The sequence below is a fragment of the Cricetulus griseus genome (genome assembly GCF_003668045.3).
Source record: "Cricetulus griseus strain 17A/GY chromosome 1 unlocalized genomic scaffold, alternate assembly CriGri-PICRH-1.0 chr1_0, whole genome shotgun sequence".
NCBI classification, from domain to species: Eukaryota; Metazoa; Chordata; class Mammalia; order Rodentia; family Cricetidae; genus Cricetulus; species Cricetulus griseus.
Genome location: NW_023276806.1, coordinates 171,928,183 through 171,950,056, shown reverse-complemented (window position 1 = coordinate 171,950,056; position 21,874 = coordinate 171,928,183). Strand labels below are relative to the sequence as shown.

General features: G+C 39.1%; 1 protein-coding gene across 1 annotated transcript in view; it reads right to left on the bottom strand.

Moving 5' to 3' along the window:
• Orc5 (origin recognition complex subunit 5) overlaps positions 1 to 21,497 on the bottom strand; it is a 50,143-nt gene extending 28,646 nt beyond the window's left edge. The window contains exons 1-6 of the mRNA NM_001271426.1: positions 21,346 to 21,497; positions 18,682 to 18,774; positions 17,527 to 17,727; positions 16,865 to 16,939; positions 11,054 to 11,165; positions 5,912 to 6,042 (exon numbers count right to left, since the gene is read on the bottom strand). Of these exons, the coding sequence (NP_001258355.1) occupies positions 5,912 to 6,042; positions 11,054 to 11,165; positions 16,865 to 16,939; positions 17,527 to 17,727; positions 18,682 to 18,774; positions 21,346 to 21,417 (684 nt within the window). The 5' untranslated portion in view covers positions 21,418 to 21,497. The remainder of the gene's footprint in view (positions 1 to 5,911; positions 6,043 to 11,053; positions 11,166 to 16,864; positions 16,940 to 17,526; positions 17,728 to 18,681; positions 18,775 to 21,345) is intronic.
• Between the last annotated feature and the right edge of the window lie 377 nt (positions 21,498 to 21,874).

Here is a 21,874-nt window from a genome sequence, read left to right as displayed (position 1 = left end):
GACAAAGATTATAGTTAGGAATTTTTCACATAAAATGTTTTATTACAAATTAAGCAATTTTATTTAAAATCAGTATTTAAGTACAGGCTAATTCTAACTTATTACTGCAATAAAGCAACAAAAATATCAATAATGTTAGTACAACAGCATACACACTGCTGGTTAAATCCTACTTAATACATTAGTCTCATATAAATGATAAGGCATTAATTTGTACTCTTAGCCATAATGATGTTTAATAAAAAGATCAAAGCTAGACAATTAACTGCTACTTTCCAGCATGTGAATACCATCATAAACCAAGCATCACCTAATTAAGGATAACTCAATTTAGGGATAAGACCCAAATCTACTACGTGTTTTAACAATCTCTTCAGGAATTCTATGCATTAAGAAGTGTGAGGAAAACTAATTAATCACAACTACTTAATACTTTCCATACTAGAATCCTACTGAAATCAGTTTTAGTGAATTAGTAAAATGTATTTATACACAAAAATGTCACTTACTAACACGAATCTGAACTCAAGTATTTTATGATGCAATGATTTAATAATGAAGCCTAGAGAGGAGTCAGACATAGTAATAGTATAAATTCAAATTCAGAGGACAATAAGTACTGCAAGTAGTTGCAAAGAGAAGGGAATAAAAGAGAGCTATATAGCACAGCCAACTTCTTGCATTAATTTTAGATTTTCAGACCTAAGCACTGAACTAATTAATACTAATGCTTCATCTTAACAAAGCCAGTTAATAGCCCAGCCAAATTCTGCACGGCTCTCCAATATCATGCCCATTTCTCCTACATTTAGTTCTCAAATATCAGCAAATTTCTACTACTTTGTATTAGTATTTCAGCTTACTTAACTTTCTATTAATGGGTCAGGCCAACTAAAGCATTTGCCTTGGGGCTCACACGGGGAACATGACAGCAGGCTTGGCAGACACAGTTATCTGCAAGTAGGAGGTGGAGAGAGCTAGCTGGGGCTTTTTAGAATCTCAAAACCTGCCCCCAGTGGCAAACCTCTTCCAACAAAACCACACCTCCTGATCCTTTCCAAATAGTTTCACCAGCTGGGAGCTAAATGTTCAAATATATGCATCTATGGGGGCCATTCTCATTCAAACCATCCTCAGATTCACTACAGCATAATAATAGAAATTCAAACTCACTAGTACCTTAGGCTGTATGGCTAGTTTCCAAGAAAAACAAAATTCTAAGGCTAATAAAAACCACAATACTGTTCCAAAACCAAGCAAAAATCATTTTAGATTGGTTTTGATATTACAAATTTCTACCATAACTGCACATCTCCTCATCTGTCCCCAGTAATCAAGCTTAAAATATTCTTACTAGTTTCATCAAAAACAAAACAAAACAAAAACAAAAACCAAACAAAAGCCCAGGAAAGTGAAGCTCACAGGTGTAACTTTATTAAGAAAGAACTGACAACATGCCCAATGAGCATCTGTGTCCACACTTGGAAGACAGCATAGCAACAGGAGGCAGAAGCATCACAGCTCTCTGCTGACTCACTTTGCTTCGACTACACCACCGGTGGCCAGGGCAAACAGAAGCAAAGCACAGCTGCCTACAAGCACAAAGGGCTGTTTACCTAGATTTTAACTGTCCATCTGTGAGGTGATATGAGAATGTATCTCTAAATCAATAAAATTAAAGCCCAATTCAGGTAAACAGAATATTTCCCATAGTTCTAAAGGAGAGATTTGCATTACCTTAGGTGGTAAAACAATCAATTATGAATACTGACAAGGATATATGGCTGGCAAGTTAAGGCATTTTTCCAACTCTTCCTGGGTGAGATTTCCAGCACAATTTCATTGTGATAGGCAAGTTCATATGCTGGAAGAGTCTGATACGTGTAAACTGCAGTAAGAATTCTAAGGTGACCTCAAGACTTTGCCCCTTAAAATGCCCACATCTTCTCCCAGTTCAATCAGATCCTGATCTAGGTATTGCTGTGCAGAGAATTTGCACATAAAATTAAGATTCCAAAGAATAAGCTATTGGAGAGTCACAATAGAGGAGATTGTCATGTGAATCAGAGCTAATCAAAGGAGAAACTTTTCTCTGGTTGGTCATAGAAGTCAGTGATTACAGGGGAACTCAAGCATTGTCATGGGCTTGTCGATAGCCTGAGAGAGACATATACCATCCAGTCACCAGGGCCATGAAACTTCATTCTTATAACCCAAAGGAAAGGATGAATGCACTTAGAAGCAGATGTGTCCCCAAAACCTCAAGATGAAAATCCATCCCACAGAAAATTTTGATTTCAGCTTTATCAAGCACTGAACAGAGAACCTAGCAACAGTGCCTGGTTTGTGATCTATAGAATAGTGAGCTAATAAATGTGTACTATTTGAGATACTAAATATGGCAATTTCATATGTAGCAACAGAAAACCAACATACACACTGAAGTATAAAAATAAAAACACCCCAGAGCCAAGTACATGTAATTCTCAATTGTTTTGCCTGTTTAGAATCTCTGTATCTCTTTCTTAACTACTGAAGCAACAAAACTCAGAACTAAGAACACTTGAATGAACCCAATAGTACATAGGAATTTCCAACAAGCAGTAAGTTCTTTCTGTGTTCCAGAACTTCCCACTCTAAATGTTTAATGTATATTAACTCATTCAGTCCTTCAAACTATCCAGTGTGACAGGCATAACTATTGTGCCCATTTTACAGATGATATAAATCTCCAGTAACCACAGAAAATTCTGCTTGCAAATGAATCAAATATTAGGACAGATACACCCCTTCCATGATAGTCATCCTATCTTAAAATAGAAACCCAAAGACAGCTTGAAATGAGAAAATAGGCTTAAAGTAAACAAGTGTAAAGATATTTCCCCAAGCAAATACATATTAATTAAAAAGGAAGAAAGATACCATCCTATCAATGGTAAAAGTCAACAGAACAATGTGAGGTAAACTGGATCCCTTTGCTCAGGACATTTCCATGACACTCCTGTCATATGTACAGCCTGTGCCCAATCAGGAAACACACATGACAAATGCAGACTGAGGGCTCTCCAGATCAACTGGACTGTCATCTTTAAAGGTCTCCAAATCATCAGAATTAAAAACGAGAGCTGTTTTCAGATGAAAGTAAATTCAAGAGACTTGACAATTATATGCAACATGCAATTCTGGATGGATTATTTTGCTCTGAAACATATTCATTGGGATAACTAACATATATGGAACCAAGTCTGAAGACTGTGAAAAAATTAATTTTCTTTTGTGTGTTAATGAGTGTGTACATACATACATCTATAGACCAGAGGACAAGCTGAGTATCATTCTTCAGGTGCTATCAACATTTCTTTTCTTTTCTTTTTTTTTTTTTTTTTTTTTTGGTTTTCGAGATATGGTTTTTCTGTGTAGCTTTGGAGGCTGTCCTGGCACTTGCTCTGTAGACCAGGCTGGTCTCGAACACACAGAGATCAGACTGCCTCTGTCTTCCGAGTGCTGGGATTAAGGTGTGTGCCACCAATGGCCAGCCCCTGTCAACATTTCTCTATGAGACATGAAACTGGCCACGAAGGCAAATTGGGTGACCAGGGGACTCAGGGATTCGTCTGTCTCCCCAGCTCTGGGATTATAAGCATCTGCCATCAATTACAGTTTTGGGGTGGGGTGGGGAGGCTGGGGATCAAATTCAGCTCTTCATGATTGTAAGCCAAGTAAGTACTTTACCAACTGAGTCATCTTGCCAGCTCTCCCTCACCCACCAATCAAATCTCTCATTTTGATTGTGGTGTTATAGTTAGGTGGGAGTATGTCTCTGCAGGGAACACATACCGAAGTATTCAGAAATAGTAAGGTATCAGGTAAAGGCTTACTTTCATGAGATGAGAACTTTTTCTAAGCTTTCTATAAATTAAAACCTGCTTTCAAATTTGTAAAATAAAATTTAAAATTACTGAATACTTTCATTATCTTATAATTACAGCAACACCATCAAATACAAAATACATTGTCACCTCTCCATCTTACCAATTATCCTTATTTTGGTACCCTCTTGATCACTAAGCCACTAACTCTTTCCACCACCCAAAGGGACAAAGAAAACAAGACAGCTTAAGCAGACACTAGTATTGCATTTTAAAAGACTACCTACATCTATCTACACAATTCAGTCATCTCTGAGTGATTTCTAATCATTCTAATTTTTCTATTTTAGGGGGAAAAGGTTTGAAATATAAGAAATTTAAATGTATGTCATATTTAAAAAATATGCAAAATTAAGTTTAAGAATTAGGCTATTCTGATTTGGCATTTAGATGAGTATAAAATAACCCCTTTAGATGGCTTTTCTAACAATTATAATTACTATTTTTTAGACTACCAAATGCATTCTCAGAGAAAGCAAATCTAAATGAATATTCAAAACAGCAGTTTATTTCTCTGATCTTTGCCTCCTAAAGCAGATTTAAAAGCACACACAGAAAAAAAAAACCTTGAAAAGAACTTTATATAAATTAGTTATGACATTTTCAGAAAATATGCCATTTATAAACTTTGAAATAAGTATGCATGTGGTGAAAAATAAATGTCTTGACTCCTTTATGTTCTAGATATGGAGAAAAGTAAGAACACTTAGGTTTTGTGCAGTATTTTCTTCAAGGCTTAGGACTTTTTACATCTGTTAGCATTATCAGTGGTAAAGGATGAATATGATGTTCACAAAAGTAGGACTGTTATTCTTAAAATTAACCTTCAGGAAAGCACAAAGGAATTTAAAACACTACCATATTTAAGTACATATTTTCACTCTTTACTTTGTTTTCCTAAGGGTATTATTTTCCTTCTTGCACAGAGGTTCAGGGGTTCAGGAGCAGTGAACCACAGGTTATTTCCCCAGAAATGGCAGAGGAGGAGGACCTGTCTCCACCCTCAGTACTGGATTGCAAATGCAAATGGTGCCACACCCTTTACCCACCCAGTCACCTCCCTCCCACTTAACTGAGGTTTCTAAAAGGAAACCAGATATTCTGACTCCTTTCTTTCACAACTCCAAAACTTAAGAAATGGAATAAATGTTAAACACGATCATTTCCTAAACTTCTAGCAAAATACAAACAACTATTTTAGTCTTTTTTCAAAGTTAAAGCCTTTTATATAAAATCACTAATTCAAGATAACTGGCCAGTGAAGAGCTGTAAGTAAAGTTTCTTGTCTTACTCAAATGGAAAGCTGCTAGGCCAATCACTACATAAATAAAACCTGGAGAAAGGTGTTACAAAAATCAGCAATGAGATACTAACTTGCTTGTTACTAGAGGTCCCTGCTATTTTTCATTTGCATTTTAATAGATTTATATAGTTTCTCCTACTAGGGCTTGATTCAGTAATTAAACGTACTTGCTTTTTTGAGGGCTGGAGTTTGCAAGCTAGCACCTACATAAGGAGCCAGGTGTGGGGGTCACACACACCTGTAACCCAGTAATGAGGAGGGTGGAGATACGAGGCTCTCTGGGGCTTCTTCACTGCCAGCCCAGCAGAAAAATGTAAGCTCCAGGTTCTGTGAGAGGCCCTGCCTCAAAAGAGGTAAGTTATAGAGCAGGACACTAACAGCCTCCTCAAACCTGTGTGCACAGCCCCTCACACATGCACAAACATGTAATGCGCACGAGCATGCGTGCGCGCACGCACACACACACACACACACACACACTCATAACAATGAAAACATTTAACAATGAAGGCAAATTTTCTCATTAAGTTTAGTATGCACTAATTCACAATTCATAGACATCAATCATTATCCAATTTCTGAAATACTTTTTCAGCTTCTGGCTTGTCTCAAAATTTTCCAAATGAGAAAATATTAGAGGACATATGTGTATGTGCACACATACAAAATGCTCACTTACCAGATGTCTGAGCTCTTTCAGATCTCGACAGACAGTGTAGAAAACTCCAAGGAGAATATTAATGTAGGCAGCATAAAAATCAGCTGAATACTCTGGAGGATGATCATGGGACAGGATCTTTTGGAGGTTTCCTGTTCATAGAACAAAAACTAACTCAGGTGATCAGCACAGAAACACATTCATTATGTCCCAGAATTGTATAAATGCTTTAAAAAAAAAAAAAAAAACATTTAGGTCCAACAATATTTAAGGAAAGTAAGTGGTTACCAGTTAGAAAGGTGAAATTCTGTGATAGAATAATTTGTATTTCTTTTTCCTCACAGCATAAAACTTAAATGATGGGTTAAGTCCCTTCCAAACATACCTGAGCTTACACTAATGAGGTAACCTGACTGGGGTCTCTAGAGGACTTACAGGTGAGAACGAGTTGCTAGAATTTCTACTTCTTGGTCTTCAGGGAGAAGAGAAAGGCTGAAGGCCAAGTTTAGTCAATGATTTAGTCAACTGTACCAATGTCAAAGAAGCTCCATGAACTCCTCAAAATGAAGTGAGTTCAGATACAGCACAGACTGATAAATGAATCCACATGCTGGACACACACCTCAACTCTGCAGGGACAATAGTTTCTAGGCTTGGGACAACCCTGCACCTCTGTCTTGTATCCCTTCATCCAACTGTTCATCTCTCTTCTTCCCAATCTTTTACAATGACCGGACAGTCGTAAATGCAGTAGTAAGAAAGCATGGTGCTTTCTTGAGTCCTGTGAGCTCTACAGCAAATGGTTACACCAGAAGAGATAGATGACATGGGAAGCCCAATTTATAGTCAGGGTTCAGGAGACAGTTCTTTCTGCACTTGGCGCTAGCATCTGCCAGAAAAGCAGCTCTGTGTGACAGAGACTCTAACCTCTAATGAAGGTTTCTGGAAGAAAGTTTCAAAAGAAGTGTTTTGGGTAGAAATAATCCAGAAAGAGTAACATAAGTGAAGCTAAAAACCTACAAATGTCTAAGAAAAATCACTTAATGATATAATATATCGACACCAACATAAAACACTGACACCCAGAGAGAGAAACTCTAGACTCTTACCACTGGTAAAATAAAAACCAAAGATGAAAAGCTTACATTTTAGTTTTATGTTTTCACCTATTAAGAATTATCAACTAGGAAAAAAAGTGGACAACACATATACACTCCCAACAATATAGGAAATGCTCTTCACTAATTAAAAATTATTCATTAAACATGCTTTTTGCAATAATCACCACCTAGTCTCAACCTGACCTTCTGTGAGATGTCTTGTAAAGATGACAAAGATGCTTCTTTCATAGCTCAGACTCTTCATGTATTACATGTGTAAGGTCTTAGCTTTATTTATTCCTCAACATGCTGAAACTAACAAAAAGTACCATTAGCTGGGCATGGTGGCACAGAGTTTAAAGACAGCCAGGTCTACAAAGTGAGTCCCAGACATAGTGAAACCCCGTCTCAAAAATAGCGAATAAATAAATAAGAGAACTGAGTATTTATTATTCAGAATTTCAAAAATGAAGCAGTAATTCATTCCTCATTGTAATACTGTTTGACTTCATAGCGAAATCTACTCCTCAGACATTTCAGTTAAGACCTCTTAGATGACAATGAGAATCTTAATGCCTACTTGGGTCTAAGGCACAATTTTAGGTATAAATTCAACTAGAATTTTTTAATTCTGTCAATTTCCTTTTACTTAGGTTGTCCTTAATTGAATTTCCATGCCACTTACGACCATATCTCAATTAACTATTCTCTCATTTGTGACATAATTCAGATATAGCTACAGGATCAAATAATGGACTAACAATGTATAGAACAATGGGAACACAGCAAAAGTTACATAGTTATTTCAAGGGGATATTTTATTTATTCTTTTATTTTACTGTCAATCTTAAGATTTATTGCATTGTGGTCAGAAAGGATACAAGAATATATATATATATATATATATATATATATATATATATATATATTAATTTGTGAAGATTTTTTTTAATTTAAATTAGAAACAAGCCTGCTTCACATGTCAATCCCAGCTCCCTCTCCCTCCTCTCCTTCCCCCCCACCACCAATCCCCTATCCCATCCCCCCTCCACTCCCCAAGGAGGGTGAGGCCCTCCATGGGGAATTCCCAAAGTCTGTCACATCATTTGGGGCAGGGCCTAGGCCCTCCCCCATGTGTCCAGGCTGAGAGAGTATCCCTCCACATGGAATGGGCTCTTGAGGGGATATTTTAAACATAACAGATGACAAGAAAAAAGTATTTTCAAAGTTTATTTTTACTTTTACAGTATTACCCTAGATACTAGATAGAATATTGTTATTTTCATAGCAAAACTACTAAAGAAAACCCCACAAAGTTAAAACTTGACTTTGTAGCTTTTGTACCTTTACAATCTGCTAGCAAACTTTAAATATAATGCCACTACCTTTTTTTTTTTTTTGAACTATGCTTGTAAAATATTTGGTACACTGAAAATTTCCAAGTGGAAATAAAGATATTTGTATATAAAAGCTATTAAATAGCTGACAGAAAGAAGAGCAAAAAGGAAGAGCTGTGTGGCTGAGTAAATGCAGAAAAGTTAGCTTAAATGCACAGATGAGGGAGTCTGGGGAACAGTGGGGTTTCCAACACAAGACTGTACTCCTGGGGCACCATCAACATTTCAATAAACAGAGCCAAAGTTCATAACATATTGTGATGGACCCATTTCAGCCACGAGGAACACCCCAAGAATCAAAACTCTCACTGAATTGCTACAAGGACAACCCAGCTACTTGAGTATACAGTACATACAAAATGAGTAAGTCTACTGTACTCAAGTCATGTCACTAGCCTAGGACTTCTCAAAGAATAAAGGAAACAAAACTCTCATTCCTAACAAATGCTGGGATCCTAGGTAGCAAACAAAGGGAAAGAAAACCTTATGATTGTTCTGAGTGTCCTAGAATTTTGCTTTTAGGACACGATCTACCACAGAAAGAAAAGCCACCCTGACATAGACACAACTTTTCTGTAATGAACAATCAACAGTGGAGAGACACAATCAAACCTCAAACAACAGCAATACAGGCCTGTGGGACCTGAGCAAGGAAAACAGGTGAGTCCTACCATCAACCCAGTTTTTTCTCTTTCCCTCCCTCTCGGTGTAGCCCTGGCTGTCCTGAACTCTCTATGTAGACCAGGCTGGCCGTGAATACATAGAGATCTGCCTGCCTCTGCCTCCCAAGTGAGGGCTTAGAGCCATGTGCCAATATGCCTGGTTCAATCCGGTTTTATAACCAGAATGCGGTACAAAGAGTCCCAAAGGAGCTCAAGAATCTCATTGACTTGAGAAAGAAGATGGCGTAGAGTTAAGACAGCTTGAATTTGCAGGCAGTGTATCCAAGGGCAGAGTTACAGCAAAAAAAGGGCAGAAACCTGCCAAGGGGCCTTGAGTTTACATAAATTTGTATATGCAGAGTAAGGACAAAACTGGGAATCAGAAGAAAGGACAAAAACAAAATTGAAAACTAAAGGGCAGACAATTCCCAGTTCCCATGGGTTTTTAATTTATGCCACTTTTTAGTCAGGATGCAGAGACAATGATGAATATATGGGCATTAAGTAGAATGCTAGATCTCTGGGAAAAAAAACAACCCCTGGCTATAACCAGAAAGGAGGTGTCCTTGAAACTGAAACCCTGTCCCTAAAAATGACACACCTATTAAGCTAACAAGACAGGGTAGCATTAGCCCTAATCCCTTTGCCCTGATTTACCAATTAATTCTTCAGTTTGAATAGAAAATGTATGATTATAGTGCTTATGCTATACTTAAAACGGTCCCAAAACAGGGCTGGAGAGATGGCTCAGCGGTTAAGAGCGCTGACTGTTCTTCTAGAGGTCCTGGGTTCAATTCCCAGAATCCACATGATGGCAAATCTGTTAATGAGATCTGGTGCCCTCTTCTGGCCTGCAGACATACATATAGACAGAACACTGTATACATAATAAACTATCTTCCTACATGACAAAATTAGAAAAATTGCTATGTTAATTTTTTCCTGAAATTCCACTCATGCTACTTTATAAAAAACAGATTCTACAAGTATATCATACTTTTACCTTCATGATGCAGAATAAACAATACACCCATATAATTTTCTTAAATTTAAAATAGCTTTTCAATATTTAAAATTAAAACAGGGCACAAAAAAGTCAGTTCAGTGGTGGCATAAATCTGAAGCAATTGTTTAATGAAATCCTTTGATTAAGCCTTTCTTTCCTATTCTTTCCTTATCTTATTGTAATGAACAGCTATTAAAAATAAGGTTTTCATCTATTTTGAGTTCTTTTAAATAAAAAAAAAAAAAAAACAGCTAAAGCAGGAGGTGTTACTTGGCTCCTGTTCTTGTGAAAACAGGCAACAATGTGTTATCCTTGGCAATGAATGTTTATAGCTCATTAGCTGAGAGGGACAGTGTTAATGAAACCAAGATCATGGGATGCTATTTTTTCACAGCCTGCTATAGCACCTTATGCTTCACAGTCAATCTCTGAGTCAGATGTATCAACTTTGTATAGTCATAGCTCAAAACTTCTTAATCTACAAGTTTATTAAACAATACAAAAGTTCTGTGTTCTTCCAAATAGAAAAATTATTAGAACCTCTAAAATTTAAGATTAAATAGATTCCAAGAAAACAAAAGAACTAGCAGTTGGCACAGTAAGAGTTACAACAATGACAAATAAAATTTGTTGACTCAACATACACGGAACTTGATCCATGTATATGATAAAGATGCTCTACAATTCTAACACGTTATCAATCTAGTATGACTTTTCCTTGTGTGGATGTTATAATCACAGTGTATCTACACATTAACGAACTAAAGCTGATGAAAGTATACCATGAGCAAACACATGAGACCTGCTCATTTAGTGACTAGGAGAACAGATCTTCACAGTTTCAAAACAAAATTTCTGTAAATGCAGCAATACAAGCATCTTGAGACTGTCAACAAACCTAAACAGTTGGAGATAGCAAAGTATTTCAGTCTAAACCCAGTATAGTTTAACATTTTGAACAAAAGACAGGATTATTTGTTTAAACAATTAAAACTTACCTATGCTATAATCGGGGAAATATAAGACAAATGGTTCAAAGCATCCAGTATTTGGACGAAACTTTTCCCAGATAATCTCACTGAGAAAGATAACAGTCACATTTCTGTCAGTCTATAAACAAAAAGAAAGGAACTTAGTGCTTAAAAATTTGAGGGCCGTAATTCCCTTTGGATTTATCTTCAACTAAATTCAGCAAAGCTCAATATATGCAACACGTTACTTGCATATTAATACTTGCAAATTTTCATACATAGTTGCTTGGAATTTCCACCAAACTATAATCTAGTCAACATTTCAGTTTTCATGAGCACTAGGGCAGACACACAAGTACACAGAGCAAGAAAAGAGATGCCTTAATAGAGGGAGCCATTATAGGTTTAAAGAGAAATCTGGCACTAGGGAAATCTCCAGGAATCCACAAGGATAAACCTAACTAAGAATCTAGGCAATAGTGGAGAGGCTACCTTAAATGCCCTTCCCCTATAATGAGATTAATGACTACCTTAAATGCCATCCTAGAGCCTTCATCCAGTAGCTGATGGAAGCAGAAGCAGAGATTCACAGCTAAACACTGAACTGAACTCCTGGAGTCCAGTTGTGGAGAAGGAGAAGTGATGAGCAAAGGGGTTAAGACCATGCTGGGGAAAACCAGCATAGGACAGAACCAGGCCCCCTGAACGTGGGTGCCAGTTAGGAGGCCTGGGCAGTCTATGGGGCCTCTGGCAGTGGAACCAATATTTATCCCTAGTGCACGAATGGACTTTGGGAGTCCATTCCACATAGAGGGATACTCTCTCAGCCTAGGCCCTGCCCAAATGATGTGACAGACTGACTTTTAAGATTCCCCCATGGAAGGCCTTGCCCTCCCTGGGGAGTGGATCGGGGTGGGATGGGCAATGGCGTGGGGGTGGATCAGTGGGGGAATGGGAGGATGGAAGGAGAGGGAACTGAGATTGATGTAAAATAAAATTGTTTCTAATTTAAATAAAAAATTATTAAAAAACAAAAAAAGCACACATCTGGCTGGGCGTTGGTGGCGCAGGCCTTTAATCCCAGTGCTGGGGAGGCAGAGGCAGAGGCAGGTGGATTTCTGTGAGTTTGAGACCAGCCTGGTCTACAAGAGCTAGTTTCAGGACAGCCTCCAAAGCCACAGAGAAACCCTGTCTCGAAAAAACCAAACCAAAACAAAACAAAACAAAAAAAACAAACAACAACAACAACAACAAAAAAAACACATCTGCTTGGAAAAATTAAGTGAAAATCCTTGTGAGAATTTTTAAAAATCTTGATAGGCTTTTGCTCAATCAACAACAACAACAGCAGCAACAGAAAATTGGGCATTTCCCATCAATAAAATAGTTACAGCAACTCAGAGAAAAGGAAACATAGACTTGGATAAAAGTAGATATGCCATATTGTATAACTTCATATTATTAAGAAATACTAGTTTTCTATTTGTTTTCAAATTATTGAGAAACACTAATGGCCACTATATATTAAAAATACAAATAATTATGACTAATACTATCCTTCTAAATCATCAATACTAAGTAAAAGAGGTATGTGTTGAAATATATTTAAAAATTACACTTAGTATACCAAAAGGAGTAATAAAAGCTGAATGTGCCCATTATCCGTGAACAGACTGTGCATGACAGCTAGATTTCATCTTCGTACTCCTTCATTTTCCACACAGGTTTTCATTTTCCTGCACTCTTTTTGGCTAGCAATGCAGATGTGTTACTGTTCCGGTCTATAAGCATTCTTAGGTCCCAATTTCATACACAAACTGCACCACATTTGGGGGTGATTCACTATTTGATTCCTAGCAAGTGTGATTCTCGAATGCTGTTTAGCATTACTTAGAAAAGTAATTCCTTTGAATAACCAAAACAGCTGAACTTAATGAATGAATAATTCCACAGAAAAACCAATCATCTTTATGAAAGAAAGGAAGATGCTGGGGGCACAGAGGTCCTGGTACTCACAGAGTAGCACTAAGAGAACCAGGAATGTTAATCATACAGGGGTGTCTCCTCAATTGAGGAGATAAAAATCAAATACCTGCAGTCCATCCAGAAAGCTGAGAGTGGATTTTGTTAAGGACCTGGTGAATCTTTTGCTACCTGTAGAGGCAGACCTCACCCACCTTCTGCTATAGAGACAGACCCCACCCACCTTCTGCTATAGAGGCAGACCCCACCCACCTTCTGCTATAGAGACAGACCCCACCCACCTTCTGCTATAGAGACAGACCCCACCCACCTTCTGCTACAGAGACAGACCTCACCCACCTTCTGCTATAGAGACAGACCCCACCTACCTTCTGCTACAGAGACAGACCTCACCCACCTTCTGCTAGAGACAGACCCCACCCACCTTCTGCTATAGAGACAAACCCCACCCACTTTCTGCTATAGTCAGACCCCACCCACCTTCTGCTATAGAGGCAGACCCCACCCACCTTCTGCTATAGAGACAGACCTCACCCACCTTCTGCTATAGAGACAGACCCCACCCACCTTCTGCTATAGAGACAGACCCCACCCACCTTCTGCTATAGAGACAGACCCCACCCACCTTCTGCTATAGAGACAGACCCCACCCACCTTCTGCTATAGAGACAGACCCCACCCACCTTCTGCTATAGAGACAGACCCCACCCACCTTCTGCTATAGAGACAGACCCCACCCACCTTCTGCTATAGAGGCAGACCCCACCCACCTTCTGCTATAGAGACAGACCCCACCCACCTTCTGCTATAGAGGCAGACCTCACCCAGCTTCTGCTATAGAGACAGACCCCACCCACCTTCTGCTATAGAGACAGACCCCACCCACCTTCTGCTATAGAGGCAGAGCCCACCCGAAATCCCCAGAATGATTATCCCAGACTCTTCCTCCCTAGACCACTACCCATCCTTAGGGAGATTTCGCAGGCACTTTATGGCCTGCTGACCTCTATGCTATTGGTCAGAGACTATATTAGATTCTAGGCCTTTTAGCTATAGAACCCACCCTCATGGTCATGCATACTTTGTAAAAGAGTTTCTCTGTAGTCACACTGCTGTGGAATATTTGTTTACACCGTGTGAAGATGTATCACTGTGATTAGTTTAATAAAGAGCTGAATGGCCAAACAGCTATGCAGAAGAGATAGGTGGGATTTCTGGGGAGAGAGAGGAAGAGAAGGAAAAATCTAGACATGCAGATTATGCCAGAGAGATGCCAGTGAGACTCTGAAGAAGTCAGACATAAGGTACAGAGGAGAGGTAACAGAGCCACGTGGCAGAAGGTAGATTAACAGAGACAGGTTAATTTGAGTTATAAGAGCTGTTTGGGGACAAGCCTAACCTAAACAACTAACTTTCATAAATAATAGTAAGTCTCCCTGTCCTTATTTGGGGGCTGGCGATGCAAAGACAGCCCAACAAGAAAGCTTGCTACACCAGGGAATGAACTGACTGTTGCCTAGAAACCCTTTCCCAAACTGTACTGAGCTTTAAATATGCTGACAACAGCCACCTGACATTAGATTCACTGAGGTCTGGTCCAGGTAGAGGAAGTTAATCTGCACCGGGTTTTCATTTTCATCCCTTCCCAATACTTCCTGCCTGGATACCTGCAGGGACCCCTCAGGAAAAGACTTTATTTCTCACAAATGCAAGGCTAAGGTTCCACCACTGAGCTGTTCACCAGCCCCAAAGAAGGCTTTTTGGATGGTTTTACCTTAGAAATTCATTGATTTTTAAAAACTAATTCTGAGTTTATTTAGAGTTAAAAATATGTTCTATCCACATTCCTGACTATAAGGCTCATGCAAAACCACGAGATTTATTTTTACTTATTTGGTGTTCACATGTGTAGGCCCACTTGAGCACCAAGCACAGCACAGGTGTAGACATCAAAGGAAAAACTGTTGGACCATCTAGGTTCCAGGTAATGTCTGTAGGTCACCAGGCGTGGTAGCAACTTGACACTGAGCCATCTTGCCAGTTCAAAACAGCATTTCATAAAATCAGTTAAACACATATTGAGAAGTTAAAAACAAAATCAACGATTTGGAATTTGGTAATATTTTCAACTGTTAATCCTAAAATACTTCCAGTATACAATGTTTTATCATAATTTAAGTTTCCTTGGACTCAGACACTTAATGTGAAAAACAGGAAATGGTTTTATTAAGTTCCTCTGAAATGAGATACAATTCAAAATCAAGTACCCTTTCAGAAACGTTCCCTGTCCTAGTAGAGATTACAGTGAACCTGAAATTTTCTCCAAATAGTTTCCATAACTAAGAATAAAACAAAAGTGAAAGTCCTAGTTGTTGACATCCAGGCTTCTCCCTCTTCCCGGGTCCAGGGCAACCTGGCCCTGTTCCTGCTCCCAACTTGTCTCTTTCTCCTTCCCGTGGTTTCTCCTTAGCACCTGTCGCTTGTGCCAGCCCTCTCCTAGGCCTGGGCCTTCTCATCAGGGAACCTTTCCTGGTCAAGGGGACTCTCTAATCCTCAGGCTCTCTCCCTGCCCCAGGACTGCATTTCTCCAGGCTGCCTTCCCTCGCCCTGGGATCCATCTCTGACAGGTGATCACTCCTCACTGACAGCTGTCAAAGGTTGCATGGCTGCATAAGGACTCTGCATGCAGAAACCAGCAGGACTGCATCGTGCATACATTAGGTGACTGCATAAGGACTCAGCATGCAGAAACCATGTGGAACTGGGGCCATGCAGAGTTGGGCAAACGGCTGCTCCATGACTCCAGTTTCAATGGCCCCAAATGTTGAGACTTGTTCTAAACCATACCCATTCCCTATATAAGCAAGCACCTCCTGCCTATTCTCTCTCTTTCTTCCCATTTCTCCTCCTGATCGGTTAACACCTACACCTCCCTTTGGTCCCTTTCCCAGTAAACTCTATGTGGGTTTGTTGAGTTTGGTGGATCGTGTTTCAACGCCCAAAGCTGCAGCAAAGAACAACACCAATTACTGTCAAGGTCACCTCAACACCATTACCACATACATGAAGAAAAACATAAATTAAGTCTGGATGGATACTGCATTTAACAATTTAATACAAACAAACGTGCGGCTAGAAAGTATAATCTGCTTTATGTTCAAACCACTGATAAATAAAACCAAAATAAACATATACATCAACCACAAAATAACCAAGTTTAAGTTACCCCTAGTTGAAGAAGACAAATGACACTGTTTTGTTTGGCCAGAGCTTTGCTTTTAGTGAGTAAAACCCTAATGGGGTATGCGTAACTATCCTGACCCAGCATCCCTGTATGGATACCAGTGAGAACTGAGTTCTCACAAATTATTGTGCTTTTCCCTATGATAATTACTCTCCTATCTGATAATATGAATAGCAAAGCTTTCCTACTATTTTTGTTTTTGCACTGCCATGACCATTGCAGTTATTTTAAACCAGTTCAAGGAGATTCAAATAGTAGAGTGAAGACTCACATGCTGACTCTGAGTGGCTAGCAGACATCAATCCAGATGATCAGAATAACTGCATCATGATTTCCATAGATTGAAATGAAAGGATATTTAAGAATTACTTAGAATTCAATGTCTAACTCTCTCCCATTAATGACTAAACACCTGAAATTCTTTAGTAGCAAATTTCTTTATAATTGAAAACTAAAATAATTTAGTAAGTCTATCAAGTCATAAATTAACATTACTATGGGGGAAACACTGAACTTTAATTATGACAGAGAAATAAGACAAGACAACACAATGGGTAGGGAGCACACCTGGTCTCCCGAGGGAAAACCACTCTCATATATTTATTACTCACCAGTTCTTGCAACCTAAGAAACCCGGGCAAAAGATTTGCTTCCATATCTCTTAGATATTCAGCTTTATCTAGAACCTTTAAAAAGAGACATCTACATGAAAATCAATTCATAATGTATTTTATAAAGCATGATACACCATAAGATTTTTAAACTTTCCATGCCACAAAGAAAAAAATATAACTTTGTAAAGAAAATTTAAATTTACTTTCAAAAGGCTATTTACATTTGTAAAGATATTTCAAATAGATTAAGCTAAAAACTATTACTAGTAACATGGTAATCCAAATATCCAAAGAGAAAACACATCATTTCTACTTTTAAAAGGCTGCTTTCTAATCATACCACCCAAAAAACATGGTGTGAAGAATTCTGACTGCATTTTCCCAGTTTAAAAATTTACAAGTCTTTATTACCCAAGAAAGACAGAAGTATATTTTAACATTCATCACACAGAACTTTTCTTGATTGAACTTGGTAACTACACATACAGTGTTTAAACTGCTGGATAACTCAAATATTAAGTAACACATTTTGGAACTACAAAGCAGTTTCCATATTTTGTATAGTTACAAAATAAGACTCAAAATAAATCTATGGGAGTGGATCTGTTGCACAATCAGTTTTCAAATTAAAGAAGATATACTCATGTTAAATCACTTACAATATATACAGTCTGATCCTTGAGATTTTCAGTATTGGTCACTTGCTTAAACAATCGAACAAAGTCATTAAATGTTTCACAGGTTACTTCTGTAGGACATTCTGCCTCTGAAGAATTAAGACGACTCAACTTGTTTAGGATCTGTTCCAAAAGTAGCCTCAAAGTAAAGCATTCTACACAGTTCACAAAGACGTGTGGAAGCTGAAAACCAAAACCAAACAGGATAACAAAAGCATACACAGTATTCTGTTGGACAGTCTCTAATTACTCTGTGATTTACACCCCGCTGCTCTCCATCCTCCCTGGGGCCTGCACATCTGTTTCCTGTACTCAGCCACTGAAGATCACAGCCAGGCCTGTTCAAATTGGCACAGCTTACTGCTGGCTTAGACCATAAACAGGGGGATGGTAATATTCATAAATAGCATCTGAATTTTAATAACTGCTTATAATACCAGAGTGGAATGCATTTTTCATGTTAATATTTACTTATTGTGACAATCCCAAAAATTGTCACTACTTGCCCCAGTTTACAGATAGGGAAGGAACTATGCAGAAATATTTGGAAAAACAACGGTAAGAGAACTGAAATAGCAATGGGCATGAGTAAATATAGGTGAAGTGCTGCCTTATGGTGGAATGTACTTACTGGATTTCTTTAAGAACGAGAAGAGTTTTTTGTTTTGGTTTTTTATTGCAAATTTAGCCAAATATATTAATGGTGAAGGTTTTTCAGATAGGAAATATGAAAAGAACAGGATCAAAGTATGCACAACTTTACATGTGTGAAAAATCAGAATTATCAGAATTAATATTACAAATAGAAAATGGAAAAGAAACATTTTATAATGTTATAAGGCAAATTTTAATGTTTTTTAAAAAAAGCATCACTTGTGTGTCCAAGTACTGGACAATAAAAGACAAAAAATTTAGCTCAACTTAAAACTTTCTAATGCCAGAGTTTAAGTTACTTAATAACTAATAGCTTTTGAAGTTTATACACATTCAAAGTACTCCAGCAAGACTTGGGCAGAAATGCTTTATATAGATGATATTCCAGAGAAAGGAAAATTGGAAGAAGTCATCTAGACTCATTCCCTCTTTAACAATGTAGGAATAAAGGTCCATTAGCATCAGGTTCAGGGTTATGCTTACCTCTAAAGTTTTCAACAAAGTTTGTGTTACATAGGTCTTCCCACTGGCAGTATGTCCATAAATAAAGATGGATGGAAAGCTGAAATGATGTCTCTAGGAAAGAAGAGATGAGTTTCTGTCTGTATGAAACCAGAAATGAACATTTACAAACTTGTAAGAAAGTTTTATTGGTATAGTATAATAGTAAATCCAAGTTATTTCAGTGGTGCATACAGGTAAATTCTTAATATTCTGAACTTAAACTCAACTCAAAGTACTTTCCCTTATGAAATTATCTTGTAAAATTATAAGTGGCCATTATATGCTATATGTTATATTACCATACTTTTATTATTACATGGGTTTCCACATACAAACTCTTGTACTCTCAACTTTGTAAGAGACTTAAGGGAGTTTTCAAGGGTAATTTTTAATTACATTTTTAATCCTTTTCAAAGAATCTAATTCTTTTTCAAAGAATTTAATGAAACTGTAGGCTACAATTTCATTATACATTTTATTGCCTGAAACTAAAAGCAATGCAACACAAGAGATATTTTTGAGGTCTTATTCCTAAGAAATCTTATATATTTTTGAATTAAGCATAATCATTTACCTTTACTTTGGTATACACATTTCATTAAATCTGACATTGACGAAATCTACATAGCATATTGGATACAGGGTTATATAGTTCAGTGGTACATCAGCTGCTTAGAATATGCAAGGTCCTAGATTTGGTCCCCAGTACCATGAAAAAGTTAAATCAAAATGCACATGCAGATAGTTGTGTAATACACTAAGCCAGAAGCAAACCGTCAAAGGTATTATTAGCCTATCCAACATCAATATGCTGTATTTATTTGATGAACACCAATATTTATGATAGTCATTAAACGCTGAAAACTATAAGATAGTGAACAGCACAGACATCAGTTAAAGGCAGGTCAGACTCTGAAGGGTTAGAATCTACTGGGGAGACATGAATTTTAAAAACTATTTTCAGATATCATTTTACAAGCAAAAAGGAAGCTTATGACCACATTCAAAGTTAGATGAAATCAGTTTTGGACTCCTACCACACCTGTTTACATCTACTATTTGGTGCCTAATATAATATTCCTTGCCCTAACGGGCTTCTATCACTGTGATAAATAGCATGAATAAAAGCAACTTGGAGAGGAAAGCGTTTATTTCAGCTTACAGTTATAATTCATTATGAAGAGAAGTCAGGGTAGAAACTCAAGGAAGGAACCTGGGAGGGGGAACTGATGACGAAGCCATGGAGGAAGGCTGCTGATTGGCTTGCTCCCCATAATGGCTGGCTATTTGGATTTCTTTCCCACCTTCCCCAGGGGGCTGGGCCCTCCCACATCAATCATTGTCAACAAAATGCTCTACAGACAATCTGTCAGAAACATTTTCTCAATTGAGAGTCTCTCTTCCCAGATGTCAACAGTTACCAGCACAGTCCTCCTTTATAATGCTTTTCTCAAGTTAAAATGAACTCTGACACTGTTACTTTTCACCTTCATAAAAATCCCCAGCATCTGTAATAAGCCAGAATCTGGCCTGCACAGTGTCTTCCACAGAGAGGGTGCTCAGAAAATACACACTTGCTAAACAAATGATCTGCTAAGAAACACAAGGTAGGTTTTTTTGGGGGGGGGTAGTTATTTACTATAGAGACGCTTTGTATTTTCCACATGCAAACTTCCTTGAAGAAAAACACTGTTTTGTTTTAATGTAATCTGAAGAAAGTGCAAGGATGAAAACGTTTTCTATGATCCACTACTAAATCAGCACTACCCACCACTATTTGCTAAAAGTACTCCTCTTTCTGAGCACTTTTGGTTGGAGTTATCTGGGTTTATCAAGTCCAGTGAAGGGATGTATAGAGCATAACCACAGATGTATTCCAATCACATGGGTAATTCTAACTGAAAAACAGTGGATGCGGCTGACCTGTCTTAACTCGTGTGGCCACTTTTAGATGGGGGCACTTCTCCTTTAATATTTCACAGGGCACCTCAGACTCGCACCCAACACTCAGCTGGATGAAAGTGCATTTTTAAAAGCAAACTAAATGGTTATTTTACTTAATCACGTTTCGGATGAGATCTAAAGTGCAATTAATTCTAACTAATGAGTACAAAAGCAAAAGGCAATGAGAGGTACCCCGCCTATGAAAAGGAGCCTCCTCTCCCCTCTAACGCGTCTCATCTGCTGCTAGTCAGGGAGAGGATTCCAGATGAAACCTCTTGGCTTTCATAACTCTGGGAAAGCTGCAGGATTTTAAAGGCCAAAACGCAGCGTTATCCCAGGAGCCAACCGTCTCTCTGCCCCTGACTTAATCTACATTCACCGCGGCGGTTGAACCTGCACTTAGCAAACAGTTTGCAAACAGGCTTCTTGCATAAACCCTGCTCAGCAGCAGCTTGCAGAAGCTGCCTCGGGCCTCACGTTTATCTCCGCGTGTGGCCGAGGGAGAGGACGACCCCTCGCGGGCAGGGTCCCGGAAGGGATCGAGAGGCTTCTGCGGTGAGCGTGGGTGGGGCAGGCAGGCCGCAGCGCCCATCCCGGCCTGAGGCTCGGTCCCCGGCCTGGCCACTCACACACTCACCGCTCCCCTCAGACCCAGCAGCGCGCGGGCTTCCGTTACCCGGAGACTTCTCACCACAGTACCTCTCCAAACAGCGCCTGCAGGGCGGACACCTGGGCCTCCCGACAGAGCACCGCGCCCTCCAAGTGAGACATCCTGGCGGGCACCGCGCGACGCTGCAGCCCGCGACCCAGCGATCGGCGTATCTCCCGCCACACAACTACGGGCTCTCCTCCCGGAAGCGCGGGCGCCAGGCTGTGGGCGGGGCCGGCGCGACCCAGTGACGTCACGAGACCGCGCCGCGAGGCAGCCGCTCTAGCCTCCCCGGCGCATGCTCGGAACGAAGGCGGGCTGGGCGTGACGTCACCTCCCCACCTGCGGTGGCTTTGGTCCCCGCCGGAGGTCGCTCACGGAAAGGTGCCGAGGGGACGAGCGTTCTTAGAGATCCAGGCTTCCCCCGGCGAGGAGGTGGGAACGGGTGACCATCTGCGCGAAAAAGGAACTCTGGGATTTAATAAGTTTAGAGTAATCGTTTGTTTTTGCAAGCTTGAAACTATATACAGAAGTGGGATCATCAAACTAAGTTGAAAAACAAATTTAAATTTTCCACTG